General features: G+C 40.9%; 1 protein-coding gene across 1 annotated transcript in view; it reads right to left on the bottom strand.

Annotated features, from left to right (window-relative positions):
* Window positions 1-8,575: 8,575 nt before the first annotated feature.
* Window positions 8,576-24,714, bottom strand: part of Fam171b (family with sequence similarity 171 member B) — a 55,868-nt gene continuing 39,729 nt past the window's right edge. The window contains exons 4-8 of the mRNA XM_032903575.1: window positions 22,201-22,356; window positions 19,853-20,023; window positions 16,274-16,390; window positions 13,698-13,821; window positions 8,576-12,946 (exon numbers count right to left, since the gene is read on the bottom strand). Of these exons, the coding sequence (XP_032759466.1) occupies window positions 11,599-12,946; window positions 13,698-13,821; window positions 16,274-16,390; window positions 19,853-20,023; window positions 22,201-22,356 (1,916 nt within the window). The 3' untranslated portion in view covers window positions 8,576-11,598. The remainder of the gene's footprint in view (window positions 12,947-13,697; window positions 13,822-16,273; window positions 16,391-19,852; window positions 20,024-22,200; window positions 22,357-24,714) is intronic.

Below are 24,714 nucleotides of genomic sequence, written 5' to 3'. Positions count from 1 at the left end.
GATGCTGGCTGGACCACCCCAGGAACCACCACACTAGGTTCCTGTCAGCCAGTTCCTCTTGACCACCGCAAGGTTCTGAGGTAAGGTAACCGACCAGCCACCATTTGGCTTAACAGTACCAGCAGTTTCATCTAGCAGTGCTGGTTGGAAGAGTAGGGTTTGTGTGCTGTTTCCCAGAACAAGATTTCATCGCAGCAGTCCTGGAACTAGATTTGAAATCCACGGCCAAGATTGATCCTCCTCTTACTCCCCTTAACCATACACATCTCCTCCTAGCTTGGGCTGCTTTAAAATTGAATGAAGGTTTGGCACATTTCTAACCTGAGTGGATGAGTGAGTGCCTGCCTCCTGTCAGCAGCACAACTTTAAGTTACTGTGCTAATGTCAGGCACTGTGGTCTCTCACAACACTTTCCTTAGCTCTTGTAGAGATAGTCCAGCACATGAATGGCAGCTTAGCTTGGTGCGTTGATGGGGCAGCAGCTAAGAATACCATAGGTACCATTGTGCTCCTCATTGAGATGGTTCTAGTATCCCTACTCCTATTTTTTAGTATATGATTTTTGCTGGATAATGTTCTCCATGTGCTTGACAAGGCTGTGTATTCTGCTGCTGTCGAAAGCAATGATACATTTATGAATGTTTATAACCATTTGGTCCATAATATCTATCTTTACATCTGCTATTTTCATGTTGATCTCATTGTTTTTAGAGAAATTGATCTGTATTAAATATCTATTATTAAAAATGAAACATTGGAGTCTTGATCTATTTTTGTATCGCTGTAAAATTTTCCATGCATATCTGTCAACATTAAATACTCTGATGTTCAGGACACTTTTATTTACAAATATTGGATTCTCTTGATTGACTCACGTCAGTGACATTGGTGTTATTGTGTAGTTTCTGACTTGAAAGCTATCTTGCCTAATACACTCTCAAGCGGCCCTGCTACAGTTGTCTCATATGCAGCATATTTTTTGATCTTGAAGAATAGTGTTTGATCATTTTTAATTTCAAGCATGATAGATCATTTGACTAGAGAGTTTATTCTTTTACATTTAAAGTAATGATCAGTTTATGAGGACTTCTTATTGATATTTTAACTTGTTTATTTTGTAATTCCTTTGTTTTTTCCCAATTTCCCACCTTCCTTTATGGTTTGCTAAACCTCATAGTAGCATGTTTTGATTCCTTTGCTCTGATCTTCTGTGTGTAGAAAGAATTTTCCCTTTAATTAATCATGAGGCTTACATAATCATACTTATAACATTTTATTTTAAGCAAATATAATTTAAATATAGACACATGTAAGACTCTATACTTCTCTCCTCCATCTTTTATGCTCTTGATGTTTTATACATTATAACCTTTTGTTTAAAAATTAACATTACTGGAACTATATTTTTAAATACTTTTGCTTCTAGCTTTTGTACTAAAGAAGAGAGTAATTCATATACCATATGTCTTAACCTGTGTATTTACTTTAACCAGTGAGCTTTATGTTTTCAGACTTTTATGTTGTTTGTGTAGAGAATCCCTTGACCATTCCTCTTGAGAAAGATCTAATAGCAATGAATTCCATCAGCATTTGTTGATCTGGGAATATTTCTCTCATTTTGGGACAGCAATTTTCTGGGTAGAGTAGTCCCTATAGTTGTGGGACTTGTAAGCATTTCAAATGTATTGTCCCATGCCACAGTCAACTCACAAGGATCTGTTGAGAACTCCTCTGATAGCAGCATAGCACCTCCTTGGTAGAGGTCATCACTTTTCCCTTATCGTTATAAACAGTCTTTATCATTTCTTTGATCATTTAGTTATCATTAAGTATAGTATTTTATATTTAATGTTGCTTAAAATCCTTCTCTTAATCTAGGTGTCCATGTTTCTCCCAGTATTTATGGGTTTTTGAGATAGTATTTCTTTGAATAGACTTCTCCTCTCTCCCTTCCTTTATATCTATCTCCTTCTCTCCTTTCCTTCTTTCTCTTCCTTTACATTACTCTCCTTCCTCCTAAGATCCTATAATTTATTTACTCATGCATTCAGTGGTATCACATTAGTCCTTTTGCCTCTTCATTCTTTTATATTTATTTCTTATCACTACACTAAGCTTAAACAGGCTTATATGACCTCACTAATCACCCCTGGCACAGGACAGACTATTGGTGATGGTCCTTGCTGGATCTTTCAGTTCTGCTGTTTGCTTCTTCAGTTCTTGTCCCGCGCTATCGTCTCGCCATCAAGAACACGCGCGGACACCAGGATCCTTCTGCAGCAAAGCGTTTATTGCATCTTGAAGAGGAGGACCCCAAGCCCCAGAATGGCGCTGCTTATATACACCCTAGCGCGGCGCGTCCACACCTGATTGGTCGCTTACCCATGATCTCATAGGCACGCCCCGGGGTGGGCAAAGACTTGGCGCGAACACACTCTTGCACATGCGCACACAGCTAGCTTCCTGAAAGGAAGTCGGGCTGGCGCAGCGGAAGCCAGCGCCATCTTGTGATGGCGAATGCTATCGCGGCTTTCCACAAGTTCTGGGACTTCAGTTTAGTTTGTTTGTACGCTATTTCATTACTAAATTTCCGGTTTCATCGTGCATTGTTGCTCTGATCTTATGTAGTTTCCTGTTGGTATTTTCTTGCTATTAACTAAGGTAATTACTTTGAATAACTTTTCAAGAATTTTGTTGGCCTCCTTTTCCAAGGAATTTGTTTCTGGATCTTTAATTTCCTGTAATGTTTCATATTTGCTAAATTGTCCATTACCTGCAAAACCTTGAATGTCAGCATTTGAAAAAGAAAATATTTCTTCCTGTATTTACTAACTGGTTTTGGCAAGAAAATTTCTTAACCTTTTTTGGTCTCCGGTCTCTGGTAGATATAAATGCCTTTAAGATGCTGGTCAAGTAAGGCTGATCAGGACATGTGACTGCTACCATGTCCATATTGGGTCTGTTATTACCAGGGGAAACATTCTTAGAAGTGGAGCTCTGTTGGGATGAGGCTTCATTATGGCCCTCAGATGACAGGCCAGTCACTACACATGCTAACTGCTGTGGTTTCCTCTGGGTCCCTTAGACAGCTCCCACCAGGCTCTTGGGTACGTTTTTGGGCAATGAATATTGGCCTTTGTCCATATGAGATACACGGGAACCGAGTCACAAATCAAAGCCAGTTCCACCGCTGAGACCATGGTCTGCCACTGGGAATAGGACAGGTATGTTTCTAGCCTCTGCATTTCTAAAAGGGCACAACACTGCTTTACATTGATGGATAAAATGGGCTGCAGACACATTTCAGGACCACATCAGGGTCTACAAACTGGGACCATGTTGGAAGGCCTGTTACCTGAGACCTGGCGGCCATGACTCTTCCTGCATCACTTGCTTGAGGTTTTAATGATGAGATTAGAAGTAAACATGGCGGTAGTATCCACAAGGTAGGCAGAGCCACTTTTGACCCTAGAGTAGGGCTGACACAGACTTCCAACCTAACGTCTGAAACTAATTCTGTCTCTCAAAGCACCTCCTTTTCTCGGTCTTGGGAAATCCTCACTCCCCATACTCACCACTGTTTACCGTAGGGGGAAGCTTCTTTAAAGTCGAAAGCAACTTTTGCCGATAAATATTTTGCTTTCTAAATATCCCGAGTGTGGATATTTAGAAGGAGTTTTGCTGTGTTGTCAGTTTAGTTAAATATCAGTAGTAAATGCATTGGCTAGGCCTGGAACCTCATCAGCCCTGGGTGGTTAGCTGGACTTACAAGGCATGAGTAGTGCACTCCTCAGAATCCCTTCCAACCCACCACATGAACCCAGCCCTAAACAAAACATTGATACCACTACCTTTAGGCACTGTGGAAGACGGAACAGAAAGAATCTATGTGGAAGATAGGGTGGAGGGCTAAAAAATGATTCCTCTAGATTCATATGGTTGCAGCCATTAGCTCACAACAGTACTGTTCTGGGTCCACACAATACCCAGTAGGAAGTGAAGGAAGGAGGCAGAGTGCTCATGGAGCCCTGAGGGTATGTATCCATACATGTGTGAAATCACCTTAAACAGTTTAATCTTACAATATTAACAATCAAAAAGGCCCTTTAAAGTTTTGACCCTTCAGTGTTTTACAGCCTCTAATCTATATCCCAAAGATGCTAGTTTGTAGAAAGGTACTAAATTATTGCTATTATAGTTGCAAGAAGGGAGGCTGTGTGTGTGTGTGTGTGTGTGTGTGTGTGTGTGTGTTGTGTGTGTGTAGTGTGTGTGTGTGTGAGTGTGTAGTGTGTGTATGATAGGCACGTGTGATATGCACATGGGTGGGTGGGAGGTGCATGTGCACACATATGTGTGTCTGGCATATGCACATGAATATGGGTGCACAAACAGAAGCCAAAGGAGAGTGCAGTGGGTATCCTGCTTTATGACTTTCTATCTTATTCCTTAGGATTTCTTACTAAGCCAGGGCGTAAGCTGGCACCCAGGAGCGCCTCCTATTTCTGTCTCCCACTTACTGCACAGGGGTTGCGGGAACATATCTCCAGATTGTTACATTAGTGCTGAGATTCCGATCCTCACTGTCCCCCAGACCATCCCTCCAGGGTTCTCTCTTTCTACCATGTTGCTGGCACCCAACTCCCTACTGCTCGGAACACTTGAGATGTTTCCATTGAACAAAATCTATCATCGTGTATTCACCAGTCAATATTATTAGTTATATCACAAAGGTATTCTTGGAAACTAAGGTTGTTAAAGCTCAGTCTCTGTCCTCAGGGATCCTATGATCTTAGCACACATATGTAAGGTCATCAGTACAATGTTAGAACACAGCTCATCTCATACAGCGGGACATACGTAAGTAACATGCAACCTTTCTTCTCTTTAGAAGTGAACTGAGTATGTCTTGGAAGATGGGGTCTTAGAAAGTATCTGATTTACACCAAAACTGTTTTACTAAAATTAATTTTAATAAATCTCTCCTCAACTTCTAAAAGAAGACAGGTAAGCAAATGAGACAGGTGGGTCTCAATAAGCAGGGGAACAAGCACAGTTCCGTTGTTAATAACTTACTTGTTCGATGACTGTAAAGGAAAATCGAACAGGAATATTCGTTGAGAACCGAAGGTTTCAGAAAATGAGTGTATTAGTGATCTTCAGTGTAAAATTCATTTTTAGGATCCTTTAAAAACCTAACTTGCCATTTTTCTCAACAAGAAAGAAAGCAAACTATCTGATCAGGTGACTGCCTGCTTTCCCTCTGCTCCCTCTGTGGCTCCCTGGGAAAACGAGGTCCTGAGTTACAAACCTCATGTGCTCTGCCCTAACGGTCAGCATTTAAATCAGTGGTATTTACTAAAGAGCTCAAAATATATTGCATAAATACATGAAATCTTTAAAACATAGAAAATAGTTATATTAAGTTATTCATGGAATAAAAATATTTTTAAATTAGAAATAAACACTAAATGGAAATGAGCAAAAAGAAAAATTGTAAAAGTGTACATTCATATCCTAGTAAGAGCACCAGTGGAAGCGGAAGCCCTGGGTCCCTGCTAAGACTGAACCCCCAGTGAACTAGACTGTCGGGGGAGGGCGGCAATGGGGGAGGGTGGGGAGGGGAACACCCATAAGGAAGGGAGGGGGGAAGGGATGTTTGCCGAAACCGAAAGGGAATAACATTCAAATGTATATAAGAAATACTCAAGTTAATAAAAAAAAAAGTGTACATTCATAATCAAATTTTTCTATAATTAATGGATAGAAATATTTCACAGACTGTCCAAGATAGAAATTAGGGCTTCAAAATACCACTTAACACAAAATCCTAGTTAGTGGAGATAAACTTGAATATAACTTTTTTTTTAATTTTGTAATTATATTTATGTACAGAAAACTTAGTGTACATTTAACCCAGCTTAGTGGCGAGTTCTTTAGCCTTTGCCTTTTCCAGATTGGCAATGCGAGCCACAGACTTAGAACCCAAGACGGTGCCTTCCCAGTAGCAGTGGATCTCGTCATATCTGTCATTATAATTGGTCACCAGCTTATAATTCCACCAGCTTAGCCAGAGCACCCTTGTCTTCCAAGTTCACCTGTGTGAAGGCAACAGTGGTGCATGTCTTCCTGTGGACCAGGCGTCCCAGCCTGGCCTTTCCCTTGGTGATGCAGTAGGGCACCCCCATCTTTCGACAAAGGGCAGGCAGGAAAACCACCAGCTCAATGGGGTCTACATCATGGGCAATCACCACCAGCTGAGCCTTCTTGTTCTCCACCAAGGTGGTGACTGTATTGACCCCTGCTCGGAGGACAGGTGGTCTCTTAGTTGGGACGTCCCCTTTGCCAGCAGCTTTCTTCTCAGCGCGGGCCAGCAGCCTCTGCTTCTTCTCCTGCTTTGTCTCTGGCCTGTACTTGTGGGCGAGCTTAAGCAGCGGAGTCGCTGTTTGCCTGTCCAGGGCCTGGGTGAACTGGTTGATGGCAGGAGGTACTTTGAGCCGCTTATAGAGGATGGCTCTTTGCCGCTGCAGCCTGATGTAGCGGGGTCATTTGACGAAGCGCGTGAGATCTCTTTTGGGCTGGGTGTCCTGCCCAATGCCGAAGTTCTTAGGCCTTTCCTCAAACAAAGGATTGACCATCTTTTTAGCCTCCTGTTTCTTGACCCTGGTGGGAGCCGGGGCCACCTTCTTCCCCTGGGCCTTCTTTCCTTTGGGCATCTTGCTCGGCTAGAGGAGAGAGCTGAACTTAACTTTTTAATGACTTTCTGTACAAGACAAAGATATTTTTCGAGCCGAAAAATGGAAATATGAGATAAAAAATATTCTCAAACACTGTTTCACCTTTCCTGGTGGGTACAATTGTGCTTTTCTGTGGTGTATTTTTGAAAGGTGTTTTAATGAAGGCATCAGAGTATAAGAAGCTTAGAGACTCCTGGGGCTGTAATTATCTGGTTTGTTTTGAATCAGACTGTCTGTAGTAGTCTAGTACTTTAATAAGGTCTACAAGGACTAGAAACAGTGAAGAGATGAATTATGAAAACCACTGTCAACCTGAACAAAAGAAGGAAAAAAGCCAACTCATAAAATAACATAGGAGAGCCCTACAAACGCATGGATTATTATTTACAATACAACTCCTGTAAATATAAGACCAGGAAATGTGGTTCAGCTAAGGAAGGTTCTGTCCACATATAATTCATTATCTAAACAGAAATGCAGAGATGTTCATTTGTTTCAACTAACAAAGTGGAGATGTGCATGATCTTTAAACATAGCTATTTCAGGAAGAAAAGCTAGTCCCCCCTCCCAGAATCTATATTAATGAGTTTGTATTAATGGTAGGTGATTTTACCAATATATTCTGCATCTAGAATTATAAACTGTTATTCAGTTCCTAACTAGTTTTCTGGCATTAAACTATAAAGCTGTCATTAAGAACGTGAATCCAATAAAGGTAAAAATACCAAGGAGACGATCTTCATTTTGATGGTGAGGCAAATACAAATGTCACGCAGTTAGGCCGTTTCTTCTGCTCTTCCCTTGCTGTGAGAGCATACTCCTGGAAGGAAGCTATCTTGCCATGTATCCTGACAAAGGAATCTGTTATTAGATGCAGAGAAAAGCTGCTAATTGTGGAGGCAAGATAAAGCAACACCGAGGCCTAGTTTCATATTTTCCAGTATGCGTTCGAAAGGGAGGGCTCTGGTTATCTGTTCCAACTATTAAGTACACGAGTAGAACCACTTTCCATAACATTAAAATACCCCTTGTCTCCACTCAGATCTTTCCCTGCAGTTTTACATTGCCCGGCATTCTTCCTATACTTTCTTTCGAGATCAGAGTGTCTTGATCAGCTCACACATGTCACTGCTGTAACAGCTATCCTTCCAATTATCACTTAGCCACAGCATTTCTTAGACTCCAATAGCCTTCATTGCATTCAGCACCCAGGCCCTGGCACAAAGGTGGCCACAATCCTGCTCAAGCTTGCAGGGCTCCAGGTGGAAGGCACAGGCCAATGGAGTCAGAGAGTCTGCCAAGTGATTTCAGAGTCCAACACGCAGTAGATCTAGGCAAAATGTGTCTGGTCACATAGTGAGTAAAGTATTGGAGTGTCTGAAAACATGGCAGCCAGGATAATCCTCACAGCTGTTCTAAAGCCCCTCAACACCACCTGACTAAACACTGTTCAACTGGCTTAGAGAGGACCTTGGAAATCTGAGTGCAAAGAGCCCAGCAGTCATAACTCAGTGTTAGGCCAAAAGCCCAAAGGGTAATTTTTTTTAAAGTATGAAGGTTTTATATAATTTTTTCACTTAGAATTTAAAATATATTATAATTTTTAAAATGCCTGTGAGAGCAATGAATCCCATCCGATGGAAAACTAGCTGTCTATGCTTAGCTTCAACCGTAAAACTGGGAAATCTGCACACATGAGAGTAAGGAGTTATCAAGTTCGTTGTATACACGGGGCTAATGTCATTGTGGGGCATGATGAATAAAAGGTAATGAGGATTAAATATTTACCACACTAGGGAGGAACCCTTTGCCTTCTTTTTGAAATTAAACACTACACCAAGTATACATTAGGTTGATTTTATTATCCTTAATGAACTGTTTGTAACATTTTACAAATCTTCAGACTGTTCAAGAAATAGAGTAACAGCAATAAATACACCAAGACGTGAGATCTCTCTGATGAAGGAAGACAAAGGAAAAAGAAAAAGGGAAACACCTGGAACAAGACATCAGCTCTAGATCTGAAGTAAAAACTGAGCAGACCTCTTTATGACGTCCACACACAACCAAGGGTAACTCAAGCCATAGAAATACATATGGAGTTTTGAGCTTTACCTTTCTGGGAAGTTTCAAAAGACAATATTTGACCCCCAAATGTCTAAAACCCTAAAATGGCTATCGATGGTGGAGGATTCAAATCTACAGAAACTGGCCTTACAGTAACTGGCCAGAGCAAAGCAGAACTCCTATTCCTCCGTCTTTGTGATCTTTGTGACAATCTGTGAATTATAAAAGGGCATGATTCCTGTTCAACTGCAGAAAGTCATAAAAATGGGTTTTATAAAGTTTCAAGGTCATGTGTATTCAAAAGTGCACATAGCTGTGCTTTAGTCATTGACTCCATCGGTTCATTGATAGCTTTGCCTTCAAGATATATCCAAACTATGTACAAAGGATCCACAAAGGTCAACAATTTGTAACCAAAATTCTCTGGTTTACATATGCAAAAGTCTGCATTGGCTTTCAATTTAAAAATTTAAGAAAGTAGTGAGTACTGTCGGTTTATCACTTGGGTTAAGAAAAAGTAGATGGCTTCAACTTTTTACCGGGAACTGTGAACAGCTCGCAATCGAGAAGTCACATTCCTCTGATTAGGAAAGATAAACTGCCCAACACTCCCAATCAAAAACCTCATTCCAGTGGGTTTTTTTTTTTTTTTTAAGTATTTCGTTAAGTTAAAATTCTTTAAAAGCCCTTAGGATACCTCATCTCACTTCCCCTTAGACAAGAATGAGTGAAGTCACTGTCGTACTTGGACCATATACTCACGTTTGTGTGTATGTCATCGCCCAGTTGAGACATGAAACCCTTTCAAAGGTGAGGATATATACTTAAAGTGTTGAGCGGGTGCAGCATTTTACCATATAGTTCCTAACCTCATTCCAATATAAACAATTTATCAATATCTTGTGGATTCGAAAAACAACACACACACACACACACACACAAAAATGTTACATGCAAAAACTCCTTGTTCCAACGTGAAACACTAGGTCTATATTTCTTAACCGCCCATCTGTTTAATTTGGCTAACAAAATGTACATGGAAGAAAGATGTTATTAATCCTAACGCAAGTCTGAGACAAAGGCACTTCCACAGAGCACTAACTCCTTAAACTTCTCCAGGTTGGTTTTTTTGTTTTGTTTTGTTTTGTTTGTTTTTTGTTCGTGTTCATGCTGTGTATGATCGATTTCTGTGTAGAACCAATAAAAAGCCTCCTCTGAAAATGAGCCATGTCACTCTACCCCCAGTAGTAAGCCTATGTGTTACCCAAACATATAAGGAGAGGGGTAATGTATGAGAAACATAGGCAAAGGCCTTTGCATTCTTTGGGTTAAATGCAGAAAGCCAAGAGAGTTAAGACAGATAGATATTTCAGAAGTGGTTATAGCAAAAGCGGGCTGAAGTCTGTTTTCTCAGGAGAAGAGCTCCTGACTTCCATTGCCTAAGTTTCTACCATTTCACAGAGTTTGAGTGTCAAAGTTATTTAGGTGGCTTGAAGTTGCTTATATGGTAGGGGGTGAGAAGAACCACTTCCTACCAAAAAAAAAAAAAAAAGGAGGGTGAGCTGCTGTACAAATGTGTCCTCATGAAAAACTATAAGTAAGACAGGATGGTTGATGGTATCAGAGAGCTTTTCTGTTTAGGAGAGTTGAGGACCCATAATTGAAAACAGCTCCTGAGTTCACACTGAGAGAACAGTACTAACCACACTGGCAGTGACGCTGCAGGGCACAGGAGACGAGGAACAGGTCCCCTGGAACCCCAGACTGTTCTTCTCCCATCATTCCAAAGTGTCCACATCCAGCAGTGTAACTCAAAGCCGGAGATCTTTTTTTTAAATATCAGGGAATTGGTCTTTCTTTTCCTGTCCAATTACACAAAATATCCATTTCTTTTTGTCTCCACAGTCTGTTCATTTCCCAGCATTCTAAAGAAGAGTTTTTGTATTTTAAATCAAATTTGACAGTTTGTAAATGACTGATTTTGAATGGGGGAGAATCTCAACAAAAATATATTTAAAAAAAAAACCAAAAACCCAATGTTAGCCTTTACGGATTTGTGAACCTTAAACTCAAAACCTCCTCTCAGCTGGCAACTAAGGTCACTTCATTCGAAATAAAAAAAGACAATATCAGAGTTTTCATTTCTCAAATTTCTACACAAGTCAGTATCTTATTTACTCTATAAACCTACATCCCCAAATAACCAGAATCGGGTCTCCTCCTCTAACGAACTGGGGGGCTTCCTGCCCATGTTATAGGAGCACAGGATTTACTTTGGTGGTGACAATCCACAAGCCATTAATCTTAAAAAAAGAGAATGCTGTTGGTCTCTAACATCCATACAAACATTTATCCAGTTGTTTTTAAGCGTAGGCAGGGAAGGGCACCACGGTCACACTGCACGAGGATGAGGCCTGAAGAAAACACCTACTTTTCTAAGACCAAGGCAGAGGCAGGATTCTGGAAAGCGACTACTACACATTCCACAGCTGTGTTCTGAAGAGCCAGGACCAACCAGCGAACTGAGCAACATCTTCAGGGAACATCTTCACATTGTTTTGCATTTTGATAACTTTATCACCCAAAAAAATCCAATGAAAGAAAAAGAACAGGCCAGAGAGGACATTTCTGATTTTCGAATGATTATTTTACCATCCACTTTCCTCGAGGCGTCTCTATGGCCCGTGAGATTTTGCTCAGTCTCAGCTTCCTAAGAGGTTCACACTGCAATTTACAAGAAGCAAGAATACACACCGTGAGACGACAGAGACATATGCCTCCCGCGCGGCTCTCACAATTAGTTTATGGGAATCAGTGGGCGTTCCTCTCGTTTCTTCCAGATGTTAGTCTTGCTATCTCTCTTGGCTAGCGGCAGTGGCCGGCCTCTTTTTTTAGTGGGAGACACGTTGGCTTCAAAGTCTTCCACGGTGCTCTTCCTTCCTGGAGACTCTTCCCTAGGGTGCTCGATGATAACCCCTCCCCCTCCATCTAAGATGTGCCTCAGCGCAGGATCCTCGGGGGAGCAGACGGTGGTTCCACTCTCGCTGCTGCTCAGGTCTAAGTCTTCCAGGTAAAGGATCTTGGGCTGATGCATGCTCTTGATGAACGTTTTCTCCCTCTCCAGCTTCCTGCTTAACTGATGCTCGTTCATATCGACCCCAGAGTCGAGGCTCGTATCATTGCTCTGGGTTCTCTTGCCTTTCTTCAGGTCTATAAAGGAGTGTCTCACTTGGGCCACAGGCTTTCCATCGAGAGACACAAACCAAGCCCTGGGATGCGGAGAGGGCTTACCTTTGGACAGCTCGAGGAGGGTCTGTTCTGAAATTCCTTGAAGTTCCGACGAAAAGGGGGTCATCACAACTGCTTCGTTTAGAGTTCCAGGAACAGACACTGACTCCAACAAGCTGTTGGAGTATCGGCTCCAATCCGAGGTCTGGGACGGCAAGCTCTGCTGGCCTTCAAGTACGATGTCTTCTTCTCTGGCATCCGGGTCCTGTGTGTGAGAATGCATTGGCATTTTGGGCAATGTTTGTGTAAAGTTCTCTCTGTTCACTGGTTCCATCAGTTGGCCATAGACCAATTGTCCCTTTCTTGGTAAAGTGGCAGACTTGGCGGCATGTAACTGGTCTGGCATGGAGAAGAGGTCAGACGTCTGAAGGATGGCGATGGGCTGGCTGTATATGTGCATGAGCTGCTCTGGAAGGTGGGAACGCCCATACACCTCGTCATTCCCCGTAAGATACCTCTTTTCCTCCTGAGCGTCACCCAGTGATGAAGAGAGATTGTTGTTCATATGTTTAGGCTGTTTGCTCCCTATACTTGGCTCCAAAGGCTGTGTTGGGTTTCGTGAATAGTTATTGTGATTAACTGACAGAAAGGAAACATCTTCATTGTAGATTTTAAAATTGTCCCGAGTTTTCACCATGGGAATTCTTTCTTCTGTCTCTGTCTTTGTGGTTTCCTTTTTCTGGGGACTGTAGGAGGAAGTTTTGGCATTAAACAGCTGCGGTTTATCCTCAGCTTTCAATGCAACTTTGACTGAGCTGATATGATTTATGTGTGTTGTAGATGTTGTCTGATCTCTCTTGAGGATCTCAAGCTTAGTGATATTCCTTTCTCTCTTCTGTGGTGTTCCATACTTCTCCCTAGATTAGAAAAAGAAAAGGCAAAAGATACTCAAAGTTACAATCTGTAAGTTTCATCAAAGAAAAGTATACCAAAATATACAAATACATATCTGATGGTATATTAGAATACATTTGTTTTGCTTTTCAATCTGAGCCATAGAGTTGAAGTTACAGGCAGATAAGAATCCCGGGCACAGAACTCGGGTCCTTTAGAAGAGCAGGTGAGTTTTTTGTTTTAGTTTTAGTTTTTGTTATTATGTTGTTGTTGTTGTTGTTGAAAATAGATTCTTCTCTCCTATAGTACATCCCACCACAGTGTCTCCTCCCAGCTCCCCTCTAACTCTCCTCCCCCAAACAGATCCACTCTCCCTATGTTTCCTCTTCAGAAAACAGCAGGCCTCCAAGAGACAACGACCATGACAAGAACATTAGGACAAGGCCAAAGCCCTCATATAGAGGCTGGACAAGGCAAACAAACAGGGGGAAAGAGCCCCAAGAGGAGGTAAAAGAGCCAGACACACCCGTCCCCACTGTTAGAAGTCCCACAAGACTACCAAGGTCCAACCATAACGCACGCAGAGGACCGGTGCAGACCTCTGCAGGCCCGGTGCTTCCAGCCTCAGTGAGACAAAGTGTTTCTAACCACTCAGCCATCTCTCCAGGTCCTAAACAACAGTTTCTATGAGTGAAGTTTATAATGCATAATATACCGAAGATGCTATTATTTGACAGCTCTGTGTCTACACATAAGGAATAGTGTTGTTCTTACCTGCAATAACAAAGCAGTGCAGCCAAACATACAATGATGATGACAATCGTTCCCCCTAGGATGGCTGTAAGGAACGCTGTGTGGTAGCCAATGACGTTTGGGAAATCTTCATTTATACCCAAATCTGCATGTCCATGGAAACACAGAAAAATGACATGTATTATTTCGGGGCTAGACTTTTAGGTTTGTCTGGATGAGACAGACTGAGTGTGTGTGTTCACTTCTGTTGGTTTCCTTCCTTCCCGTGGTGGATTTCTGTGAGTCAAGTACATCTTTTGTGCCTCGTGGTATTAATCAACTGACCTGCTCTGACCAGTGAATTCTGCATGACTACGGAAATAGCTTTTTCCAAAATACCACTTGCCCTCCTGACATTTAACCTTCTGCCTAATAGTGCATCCTTGTGAATGCCATGCCTTCAGATCACTTAAAATCATGCATCCAGTCTGTTTCCCTACTGTGTTGTTCAGCCTGTTTCCATTTAACTTACCTTTAAGAAAACCATGTAGCCAATTTCACTATTCCTTGGAATTCCCATGTAATTTACTTTTACAAAATAAACTGAATACATAGCTTTAATCTCAGATCATCCCCCTGCCCCCGCCTTGCCTCTCCTTTGTGATTCTTCCATGATGCTGACCCAGAATAATATATGTTCATTGTGTTATATGTTTTTTTCTGGAAGTAGTCAATATGTTTAAAGCCACCTTAAAGAAAACATTTGCCATAAATGTCGGAAGCTGATAGCATCTATGGATACAGGCTGATAGCATCTGTTCACAGTTTGGGGTGTTACTTGGGGTCAGTAAATTCTTTCCTCGTTAATGCTGGTTAAAGAAAAAAAATTAAGACAAGAGATTCCTCATTCATTTCCCATACCATATTCTCTGTGCTCTCCAATACTTATAGAACAAATCCCTTTGTTAGAATCAGACAGAGGATACAGGGAGAGAATGGAGAATCCAAAATTGGGGTCACTTTTGGTTAAACTTCTCCAAGAGGAAGAACCATTTTCTTTCATGTGGCATTGAAGCATGTGATGTGGTTGACTTATCTTGCTAAGGCACTCTGCCATGTGACATGTGACGTCTGACATGTCCCAGAACACGTCAACCTGAGTCCTAAAATAACCATGCCAGGCCCAAGAGCAGAGCATTCGGCCCCAAACACAGAGGCACTTAGAAGTTAAATACATAATGTGGCCGCTGAAATGGCCGACCGCAGCACAACAGCTTGCTCTTGCAGAACTGCTATCTGGCTGCTGAGACACGGAGAAAATAAAACCTGAAAATATGTGGCCCCACCTTCCAAGCCTTACAATGAACATCAAAGAAATTCTTTCAGGACATTATAAAACATGGGAACCGAAGCTATGAAGTACCAACATATAGAATGCAACTACAGGATTCTTATTTGAATTAGAATGATGGCCAGGTTGATAGAACCAGTCCAGCCTCCAGCATGTGAAAGGGTGTTTATTCAGGAAGGTTTGGTGGGTTTTTTTGTCTGTCTGTGTGTCTGTCTGTGTGTCTGTCTGTCTGTGTGTGTGTGTGTGTGTGTGTGTGTGTGTGCGTGCGCGTGCGTGCGTGCATGTGTGTGTGTGTGTCTGTCTGTTTGGTTGGTTGGTTTTTCAGCTTTATGGAGGCAAGGTCTTACCATATACACAGGCTATTCTGGAACTGGCTATGTAGACCAAGCTGGCTTTGAACTCACGGAGACAGGCCTACATCCGCCAAGTGCTATGAATAAAGGCATCACTATGCCTAGTTATATTCACGAAGATGTGATAGATTGAATACAGAATGTTTTTTAAATTTCTAAGGTATTTACTGACTGTGATAAATGTGGGGTTTCCGTAGATTCAGGCTCTCCACGTAATTGGCTACCATGTTAAATACTTTGTTCTAGACCAGCACAGATCATCCCTATTGAAGAATTCTTGGAGAATGGCCACCTGCTTCCAGCCACCTTCTGATCAAACTGTCAGGTCACTGACCATTTTGTATATCATCTGTCTGCTCTTCCAAAACAAGCTGGAGACGCTATTACCCAACAGTCTTTCTTCTCATGTCCCCGACCCCAGAGTCTTCCTCCTCAGGAAAACCAGGCATCATGTGAAGAAAGACTGGAAAATACTAGAGTCTGTGTCAGCCACCCAGTGAAGACAGTTAAGTAGGCTCTGGAGCTGCAGAGACGAGGTGAGGTCTGTGTTCACCAGGTTCTTCATTCTCCACCACGATCCTGTAAACTACACAAACCGTCTCCACCGTCTGAGAAGCTACTCAGCATGTCTCTTTCTTACAACCAGAGGCTCTGAGCTGGGAAGAATTTACTCATGAAAACATAAACTTAGAAAATACTTGAACAAACTTCAACTGTCATAGATTCATCAGACATGATAGTAAGAGACTTAGAGTTCATGGAGCTTAATCCTTTGGTCATGTCTACAAGAAAAGGGTGAGCCTTGTCAAGTTCCATTCACCGGGTTCACGGCAACGCTTAGCCTAAGCTGGAGGCTGACATCAGCACACTATGAGCCTTAGTCTTGAAAATTACTTTGCTTCAGTTTTACCTACCTAAAGTGCTTGGGGATGGAGCTGCTATCCAGTAGCCCAAATGTGGCGCATCATAGGTCCAAATCAAATGGCCGTTTTGCTCCTTGACTGTCCCCCAGTCATGATGCACCCAAGCACCTAAAACATGTGGCAAGTGAAAAGCAACAGTTGGTTATAGTTTTACTCCTTAGAGCTAAGGTATAAAACCAGGAGGCTGCAGGTAGTCAGGTAAAGAATACAGAATGTTTCAGAAATTACAAACACCACAATACTAAACACGTATGATGATAATATTAAATATTACATCACACACAATATAATACATACATAATAATATAATTTGAATCACCAGAACATAAAACCAGTATAACAAAGCTCAACTTCTGGACCCTGAGATACCTTTTAAAAGATAAATTAGATGAAAATAATAAAGATAAATTAGATTAAAGATATATTAGAAGAAAATTCTAATTGAAAGCTCAGACATAGAGTGCTTGAATCCCAGAGTTCAATCTCCAGGGATAGACACGTAATGAGAGAGAAATAAATCCCAGTTCCTTGACAGGCAGCAATTTGACACTTGTCCTCAAACTGTGGCTGAACACTTACAGCCTTTGTTTTGTGGCCTTATCACTTTAAGAACCATTGCTCTAATGCTACTGAGAGTTTCTCGAGAATGATGTCTTTTCTATCCCAGAGCCACATCTGTGAATGAATCAGACTTCACATGCAGTTTTCAACAAGAAGTCCAAAATTAAAGCTGCTCACTGCAGGTCTGGTGCTGTGACTGGGAAGCAAGCCCTGACCTAGTCTTACTTGCAATGGAGAATGGGATTGGGAGACCCAGGAGGAAAGGGTTAAATGACCAGTGTAGAACTCAGACTACAGTAGCCCCCGAGACTGGGTGAGTGTGGAGTTGATGGGGGCGGGGGGGCTCAGTCCCATTTGGAGTCCAGTGTCTTCCTACAAAATGTGCCTCACCGAGCCTACACGAGAATATACAGTCTCACATTCAATTTTTTAAAAGCCCAAACTGTCTCTTAACTTTAAAGAAGGTTGTCTACTCTGGTGAAATTTCATCACCTGTAGTAAAATGAATTCAGTCAAAGCTAAACCTTTGATAAAGTGTTACATACAGATAGCTAAGACAGCTACTTAAAAGCTCTGTATATATTGGTACTTTGGCTTATTATCCATAAATTTTAAAACAGGTGTATCATATATTATTTTTATCCTTCACTGACACATTTGTACATTTTCATGGCATACAGAAGAATTTCACAGAAATTTACAATGTGTAATATAAAACGGCATTTCCATCACCTCGGACACACAGGTCAATCACATGTATATGACAGGGGTCTCTGAACTCCTCTCATTAGCTTGGAACATGTCAGAAATTATTACAGGCAAGTTGCCCCATTGTATTATGGAACACCGGACCTAATTCCTCTGCGTTGTTTTGTAGCCCTTGGCCCCGTGGAGGGGTTACTGAAGCATTGCTTACAATAGCCGATAGATGGATTCAACCAAGATGTCCACCGGGGGTAAATAAAATGTATGTGAGATTAGTTTAGCCAGTTATACAAAAGTTGATAAATTCAATCATTGGCTGTGATATTGATCAATTAATCTGAGAAGTAAGGTAGAGAAATTTGGGATGAGAGAACCACCCCATCTATTGCTTTTAGTTTAAGTTAAATATGACATAGCACGTATAATAAATCAATTTAGATTTTTTTAAATGCTATTATCATCATCATTATTTTATTATCATTTGTGTGTGAGTGTGAGGGAGGTGTGATGTGTGGGTGCATGGCACAGGGCTTACATGGACATCAAAGAACAGCTTCGTAGAATCGATTCTTTCCACTCATGCATGCATTCCGTGAGGCAAACTCGGGTTGGCAGGTTTATGTAAACACCTTTCCCTGCTTAGGTGTCTCATCTCAGTGAAAACACATTCACTCAAAGGAACGTTCAAGAAAGGTCCTTTGCCAGGAAGAATGATCAGAAACTTGAATCAAACAGCACATTCTTCTTTAATGTGAAGACACTGAGTCCCACGTCACTTAAACAACTCGTCCCACGTGACATGGCTGGTCCTCTCAGAAGTGAGTTACCGCTATGAGTTGCATAGTTTCCACTAATGTAAAGAACACAGACATGTGCAGTTTTCTTTTACAGTGGACATCTGACTCTCCACCCTTTCATTCTCAGTGGCAGAATCCACACACGTCCCGTGGATTCTTACCATGCTCTGTTCTCAGATGAAATGGTGAGTTTGGGAACCCATACAACATCGACATGTGAGCTAATCCAATGTGAAATGTGTGTATTCTTTATGCACAAACTATTCTACAACACGGTACACTGAAGGGACTGTGCTGTGGCAGCCACACAAACCATGTCTGTCTTCCACCTGACTAAGTGCACTGTGAGAAGCTACAGCAGCAACTCCCCTCTGTTGGGCCTTCCAGGGTCCTAGCTTAGAAAGGTGTTAACATAGAGGAAACGGTGAGAAAGGAGATAAAGGAAGTCCTGAAAACTATCCAGACTCTAGCATTTGCACAAGCCCATCCTGCCACATCTATCCCTCCCTGCCTCCTTCCTTCCTTCCTCCCTGCCTCCTTCCTTCCTTCCTTCCTCCCTTCCTCCCTTCCTCCCTTCCTCTATTCATTAGAAACTCATCTCATACCATTACTTTATTTACATTGGAACAAGTGCAAAGCTAAAAACAGCTCGACACACACAGGAAAAAGGGTTTCCCAGTTGCCATCTAGGAAGCAAAACTCAGTGGATGAAATTGGTACCTAAAGGAGACCACCCCTCCCTCAATTTCTTGGACAATTGACTGTCATGATATTAGCATACATTTTTGATGGTCTTAACCAAGATTCCCAGTAAGCTCATACTGCCTACTAAAATTTCCTGAGGAAAAAAAGGTTTTTTTTAGTCTTAAATTATTTCTTACTCAAAATATTAGAGGACAAGACAGTGTGGGTGAATAAGGTTGAGCTGTTTGCTTGTTCTTACATAATGTACACAATGGTTAATCTTAATTGTCAATTAGATGAGGCCTGGAATCACCGTGGGAGACGGGCTGCCTCTGACATGCCTGTGGGGAATGATCTCGAGAGGGTTAATTGAGGAGGTAGAAAGACATATATACCCACTGCGGTTGGCTCCAGTCACTGAGCTATGATCCTGAATGGTATAAAAGGAGAAAGCAAGCTAAGCAGTGACCTTCATCACTCTACTTCTTGACTGTGGATGCAACATGACCAGCTGCCTCAACCCCTCTTACTGTAGCTTCCCCACCATGATGGACGATAACCATTGTGCCTACAAGCCAAAATAAATCCCCTCTCCCTTAAGTTGCTTTAGTCAGGGTACTTTATTACAGTAAAGGAAAGCAACCAAGATAATGTATTAGTATCATTTCCCCTCAAAGACACATTTGCTGGTCCCTAGTGGGGACAGTTATGCCCTTAACAAACTGTACAAAATGAAAAATCTATATTCATATCAAACTCTAAAATCAAATAACCAAATGCCTAAGAGAAAACTACCCCAATGATTTTCTCTTAGCTACCATACCTATCTTCATATTAAAAGTCCAAGCAGGTATCCGATCTCCTACTTTTACGTTACTTGTATGTAGGAGAGGAAGAGAAATATGGATGGGGCCAGCCACATTTAATTCTTTTCCTCCGGAATATATTTTCACACATATTGCAGCGTGAGGAGTCAACTCAACATTTTCAAAACCTAAAAGAGAGTAAAGCTTATTAAAACTATATACAAGCAGACATTTCATTCACAGAATAAATTGTTATGTTTCTAAAAGTTGTTTTCCTCTATTTCATCATCGTTATCCACTCTAATAATTACTCAATTGGATGTACGTTGAAGATTTTAAAAATATAACTCCAAAATATTTCATGAATAAGTATTGGCTGATAGTGTAACATTGACAAATCAGGCTACGCTTCAGTTGGTCTCGTTCTCTCAGAGTCATCTGATTTAAGGACACTGGGATCCAAGTGAATCCCAGGCCAGCGACATAGTCCCATAGGTAAAGGTACTTGGTGCACCAGCCTGATAATCTGAGTATGGTCCCTGCGACTGGGCTAAAGTTGACAGAGAACACTGACTCCCAAAACCTGTCTCCTGACCTCCACAGGCATGCTGCCTTGAGAGCACATACTCTAATCCCTAAACCCCAAACATAACCTTTCTGAAACATTTTTTAAAAACCACTTTAGCCTCACAAGGGTCTGGAACTGTGTAATCCAATAGAGGGGCTGTCAGCTGCACATGGCCTTTATTTAAAGTGCAGACCTTCGGTGCACCGATGACATCACACGCTCAGGAAGCACAGGTGACCAGGGGCACCAGGCTGGACAAAGCGGAGCAGTCCCCTTACAGAACTCCCGGTGTCTAAAGCAGGACTATGCTCATTGTGACCCTGCCCAGGACTCAGGGACTTTGTCTTGAACACCTCCAGGACAACATGAGCTCACCCGTGGCAGTCAGTGTTGCAGTGTTCCTGTGAATGCCTTTATTTTGCATGTTCTCTAACTTACATCTAGAAAATTGTCAGAGCTCTCAGACTGATGTCTTTAAGAAGAAGGCTTTGGGATAACCTGAGCAGGAACTGACTGGGGAAGTGATCCGGGAAACAACCTCTGATGAAGTGGAAGATTAATCCACAAGGGAGGAAGCCAATGAAGGAGAGTCAGAGAGGTAACTCCTGTCCAAGCCCACTAGTTAAATCAAGGAAATGGGAGTGTGTGTGTCAACTCTCATATACTCCAAGTAAGGGCAGAGCCTGCTTCATAAACTAGGTAGTGCCCTCAAGCAGTGCCTGATGTGTGCAGTAGGAAACAGGCTTGTGACAGAAAAGTATGCCTCATCAGGCAGGTTCACTGATGGCATCAGTTTTACCTATAATTTACAATATATACTACAATATATATAATTTACATATATATATAATGTACCCTCGTTAATCTCAGTTCTAGATGTAACCAAATGAACCAAAAAATTGACACAACTGATATACTCTCAATTACAGAATGTCTGAGGTAATTTTAAACAGTGGAGTTTCAGTTGGATTTTCAAAGACTAGTAGAAATGGTGGGATAAATGTGGCTGTGTTTTTAATTAAAATTAATTAAATAAAATTCTATTCATTCCTTAAGTTTTAAATCATAAGAGCCTAACACCAAAGCTGTGCGCTCTGGAAGAGATAGACGCTTTTACTTAGCTAAGACAGTTCAAGTAGAAATTACAACAGCTTATCCACCTCGGTAAACATAACTCGGGGATCAGTTGAATAGCACACTCTCTCTGGCTTTTAAACTAACCCTTCTGATCGGTCTGGCAAGACTGCACAGAAAGGCAAACTGGAATACGCGTTCAAGTCAACATTTCTAAATGAACCATTTTGGAAGTTTTACAATAATCACAATTTTTTTTATATTTGGCTTACTTGCTTTAGTTCAAATGAAGTTTAATGAATTAAAATAAAAATGACATTTAGATTAATTCAACATAATGTATGCCAAAGATTCTGTATAATCATTCTTTGGGGTTTTGTTTTATTGTTTTTTGAAACAGGGTTCCTCTGTGTAGCCCTGGCTGTCCTGGGACCCACTTTGTAGACCAGGCTGGCCTTGAAGTCATAGAGATCCACCTGCCTCTACCTTTTGAGTGCTGGAATTACAATAGTGTATCACCACACCCAGATTATTAATTATTCTTTGGAAAAAAGGAAATTGCTTACAAACAATTAAGTAGTGAATATTTCAAAAGCAACATGTATTTTGCAAAACAAATAAAATCAAATGTGAAATATTATGTACCTAAACATTATTTGGTAGAAAACGTATATGCTGATGTTTCTTAGAAATATGATTATATATTTAAAAACTAAAGAATACCTGTTGAATAAGTGATTCCAACCGCAGACAGAAAATTGTCCCCCTTCAAAAACTGTTGTAGAACCGTTAGATAGCCGGTCACGTTGCTAATATGATGGTTGTCAGGAAGTTTAATGAAGGCTTTTGAAAACTGAACACTTGGCTGAGATTTGGCATCTGGACAAATTGACAAATGAACAAATGGAGAGAATATATGCATATTAAAAACAGCATCACGGGTCAGGACATTTTCTCTTAAAGGATGTGGCTATAATAATTTCTGAGTTTCACCATCTCACATAATTACCTTAAATTCAGGACTTCCTTTTTATATATTGACATAATGAGCACTTTTATTCCACAATAGTATCGATCTGTGAGCCACAAATGAGCCACTGATGTGCACACAGATACGTGTAAGAAACTTGCGCGTGAAACAGAAGTCCTAGGGAAAGATGTCAGTGTGGTACAAATAATAAGACGTTCTGGACTGCAGAAGACTTAGGGCACAGCATGCCCATTACATTTTAAATTTCTAGATTTTAAACACCTCCCTACAGGTGCTTGACCCTGCTGCCCAGAATGTCTTCATGGTTTTCAGGTCTCACTTTAGGGAAACATACGTTGTCCATCCTCAGCCGGCCTGGTCTATACCAAGAGTGGGGTTGATGGTGTGTGTCGGAACGGGCCAAGCCCAGTCAAGCATCTTGTTCATGCTTGACAATGGGCCTGTTTCCCAGCACAACCCACAAGGGGGATGCATGCTGGGATGCAGAATGGAAGGTTTGCTTTGTCTCCCACAGGGTTCCATCGGGTAACCCAAAATGGGAGCTTGTTTGAAAATGGAGGCAATGTTCACAGGGTTGAGAAGTGGAAAGAGAGAGAACTATTTTTCAATTATCTCAATTTCAGTCCTTCTGATAAATCATGCCTGAAGTTGACCCTGCTTTGTAAAAGAAAAAAATGCTTCCATTGGGTTTATGCTAGTTTAGGATGGGTTTCCAGCAACTTCCAAATGAACTGTCCTTTAGGACATTTGTCCACAAACTGAACTGGGTAGCTATCTCCTTCAGACAGCCACACAGCCATCTTTAAACGTCTTCCAGTGCCAGATTCCAGACGTATATAGTCCTTTATTTCAAAGGTACTGAACTGACTCTCTTCTGACATTTATCAATTGAGAACTCGGTGACATAATGACATCTCTGTAACCAACAGGATTTAATATGTCAAGGATCAATCCCAAAATTAAAATGGAAAATTACCAGATATATTACCTTTGACCTTGGACTTTTAATAAGATTACTGTTAAATGCAGAAAAAAATCATTTAAGTTATTATGGTGAAAATGTATTAAATTTTAAAGATTTGTATGCTATTAAAAGAATAATGTAAGATTCTTCTCAAAATCAGTGTCTAGGATTTTGCATAAAGGGAGAAAAATAATACCTGTAAAACATTGGAGTAAAACATCACAATTATATATTCATTACTGTCTTGTTAAGATATTTGAGGAAACAGTCTGGTATTTTCAGATCATTTAAAATACTTCTTAAAGCATTCTCTGTTAAACTACGTGACCTTTACATATGAAGATATCATAATGAAATGTACTATTTTTGTATGCCAACCTAAAAAATAAAATTTTAAAAATACGTGGCCTAATCCTACTGAAGATACAAATTTCTTACAAGTAAAGTATGCATCCCGAGTAAATTATCTACATTTCCTCAGAAAGGTTTTTAATTTTTTCTGTCTTGTCCACAAAAACATTCACATATACTGAACACACATCTATTATATAAACCAAATAAAAATTAAAATAAAATAAATAAATATAAAATAAATGTTTATTTATTTTAAATAAATATAAATAAATAAATATAAATGTGTTTTATGAGTGTTAAGAAGAGAAGCAGGTACTTTATGGAGAGAAGTGACCACAAAAATATCTGCATCCAGTTTTATTAAAGCCCCAGTAGCATGAAACCAGGCCTCGCTGCAGCCATATGTCTCCTGTTGACTTTCAAATCTCAACACACAACTCCTTGTCAAACTCATGAGTACCAAATGCTTTAACGTCTAGGGAAAGAGGCTCTACAGCCTTACGTAGTAAGTCACTCCATGATTGATTTGACGCCCAAATTCAAGTCCTAACTTGAGTACTGTTAAGTCCTCTTTACTTAATCCATCCGAAATGCATAAATTAGCTTTAAATGTGAATTCTCACAAGCAATTCTTTAGGCCGTGCCTCTCCTGATGGACTCCTTCATGAGGACTTCCTGCCTTCTGGTTATGTCCATTACATTAGAGCCGAACACTAACTTACCAATACAAATCAACAATAGCTGTTGTTCATCAGGGCACTATGTAATATGCACCAAAGGAGAAACACGATGGTTAACTTTCTCCTACGCCAAGTAAGGGGCACATGGAGGTAGAAGGGGCTTTTTGCACTCTTTCTTGTGGACGTTCAAGTACCAAGTACCCCAGATAAGGGCTGCCTAGGGAGGCAAAGGAGAGAACAGTACACAG

The sequence above is a fragment of the Rattus rattus genome, chromosome 5 (assembly GCF_011064425.1).
Source record: "Rattus rattus isolate New Zealand chromosome 5, Rrattus_CSIRO_v1, whole genome shotgun sequence".
Classification (NCBI taxonomy): domain Eukaryota; kingdom Metazoa; phylum Chordata; class Mammalia; order Rodentia; family Muridae; genus Rattus; species Rattus rattus.
The sequence above is the reverse complement of the archived record's forward strand: the minus strand, read 5'-3'. Positions and strand labels throughout refer to the sequence as shown.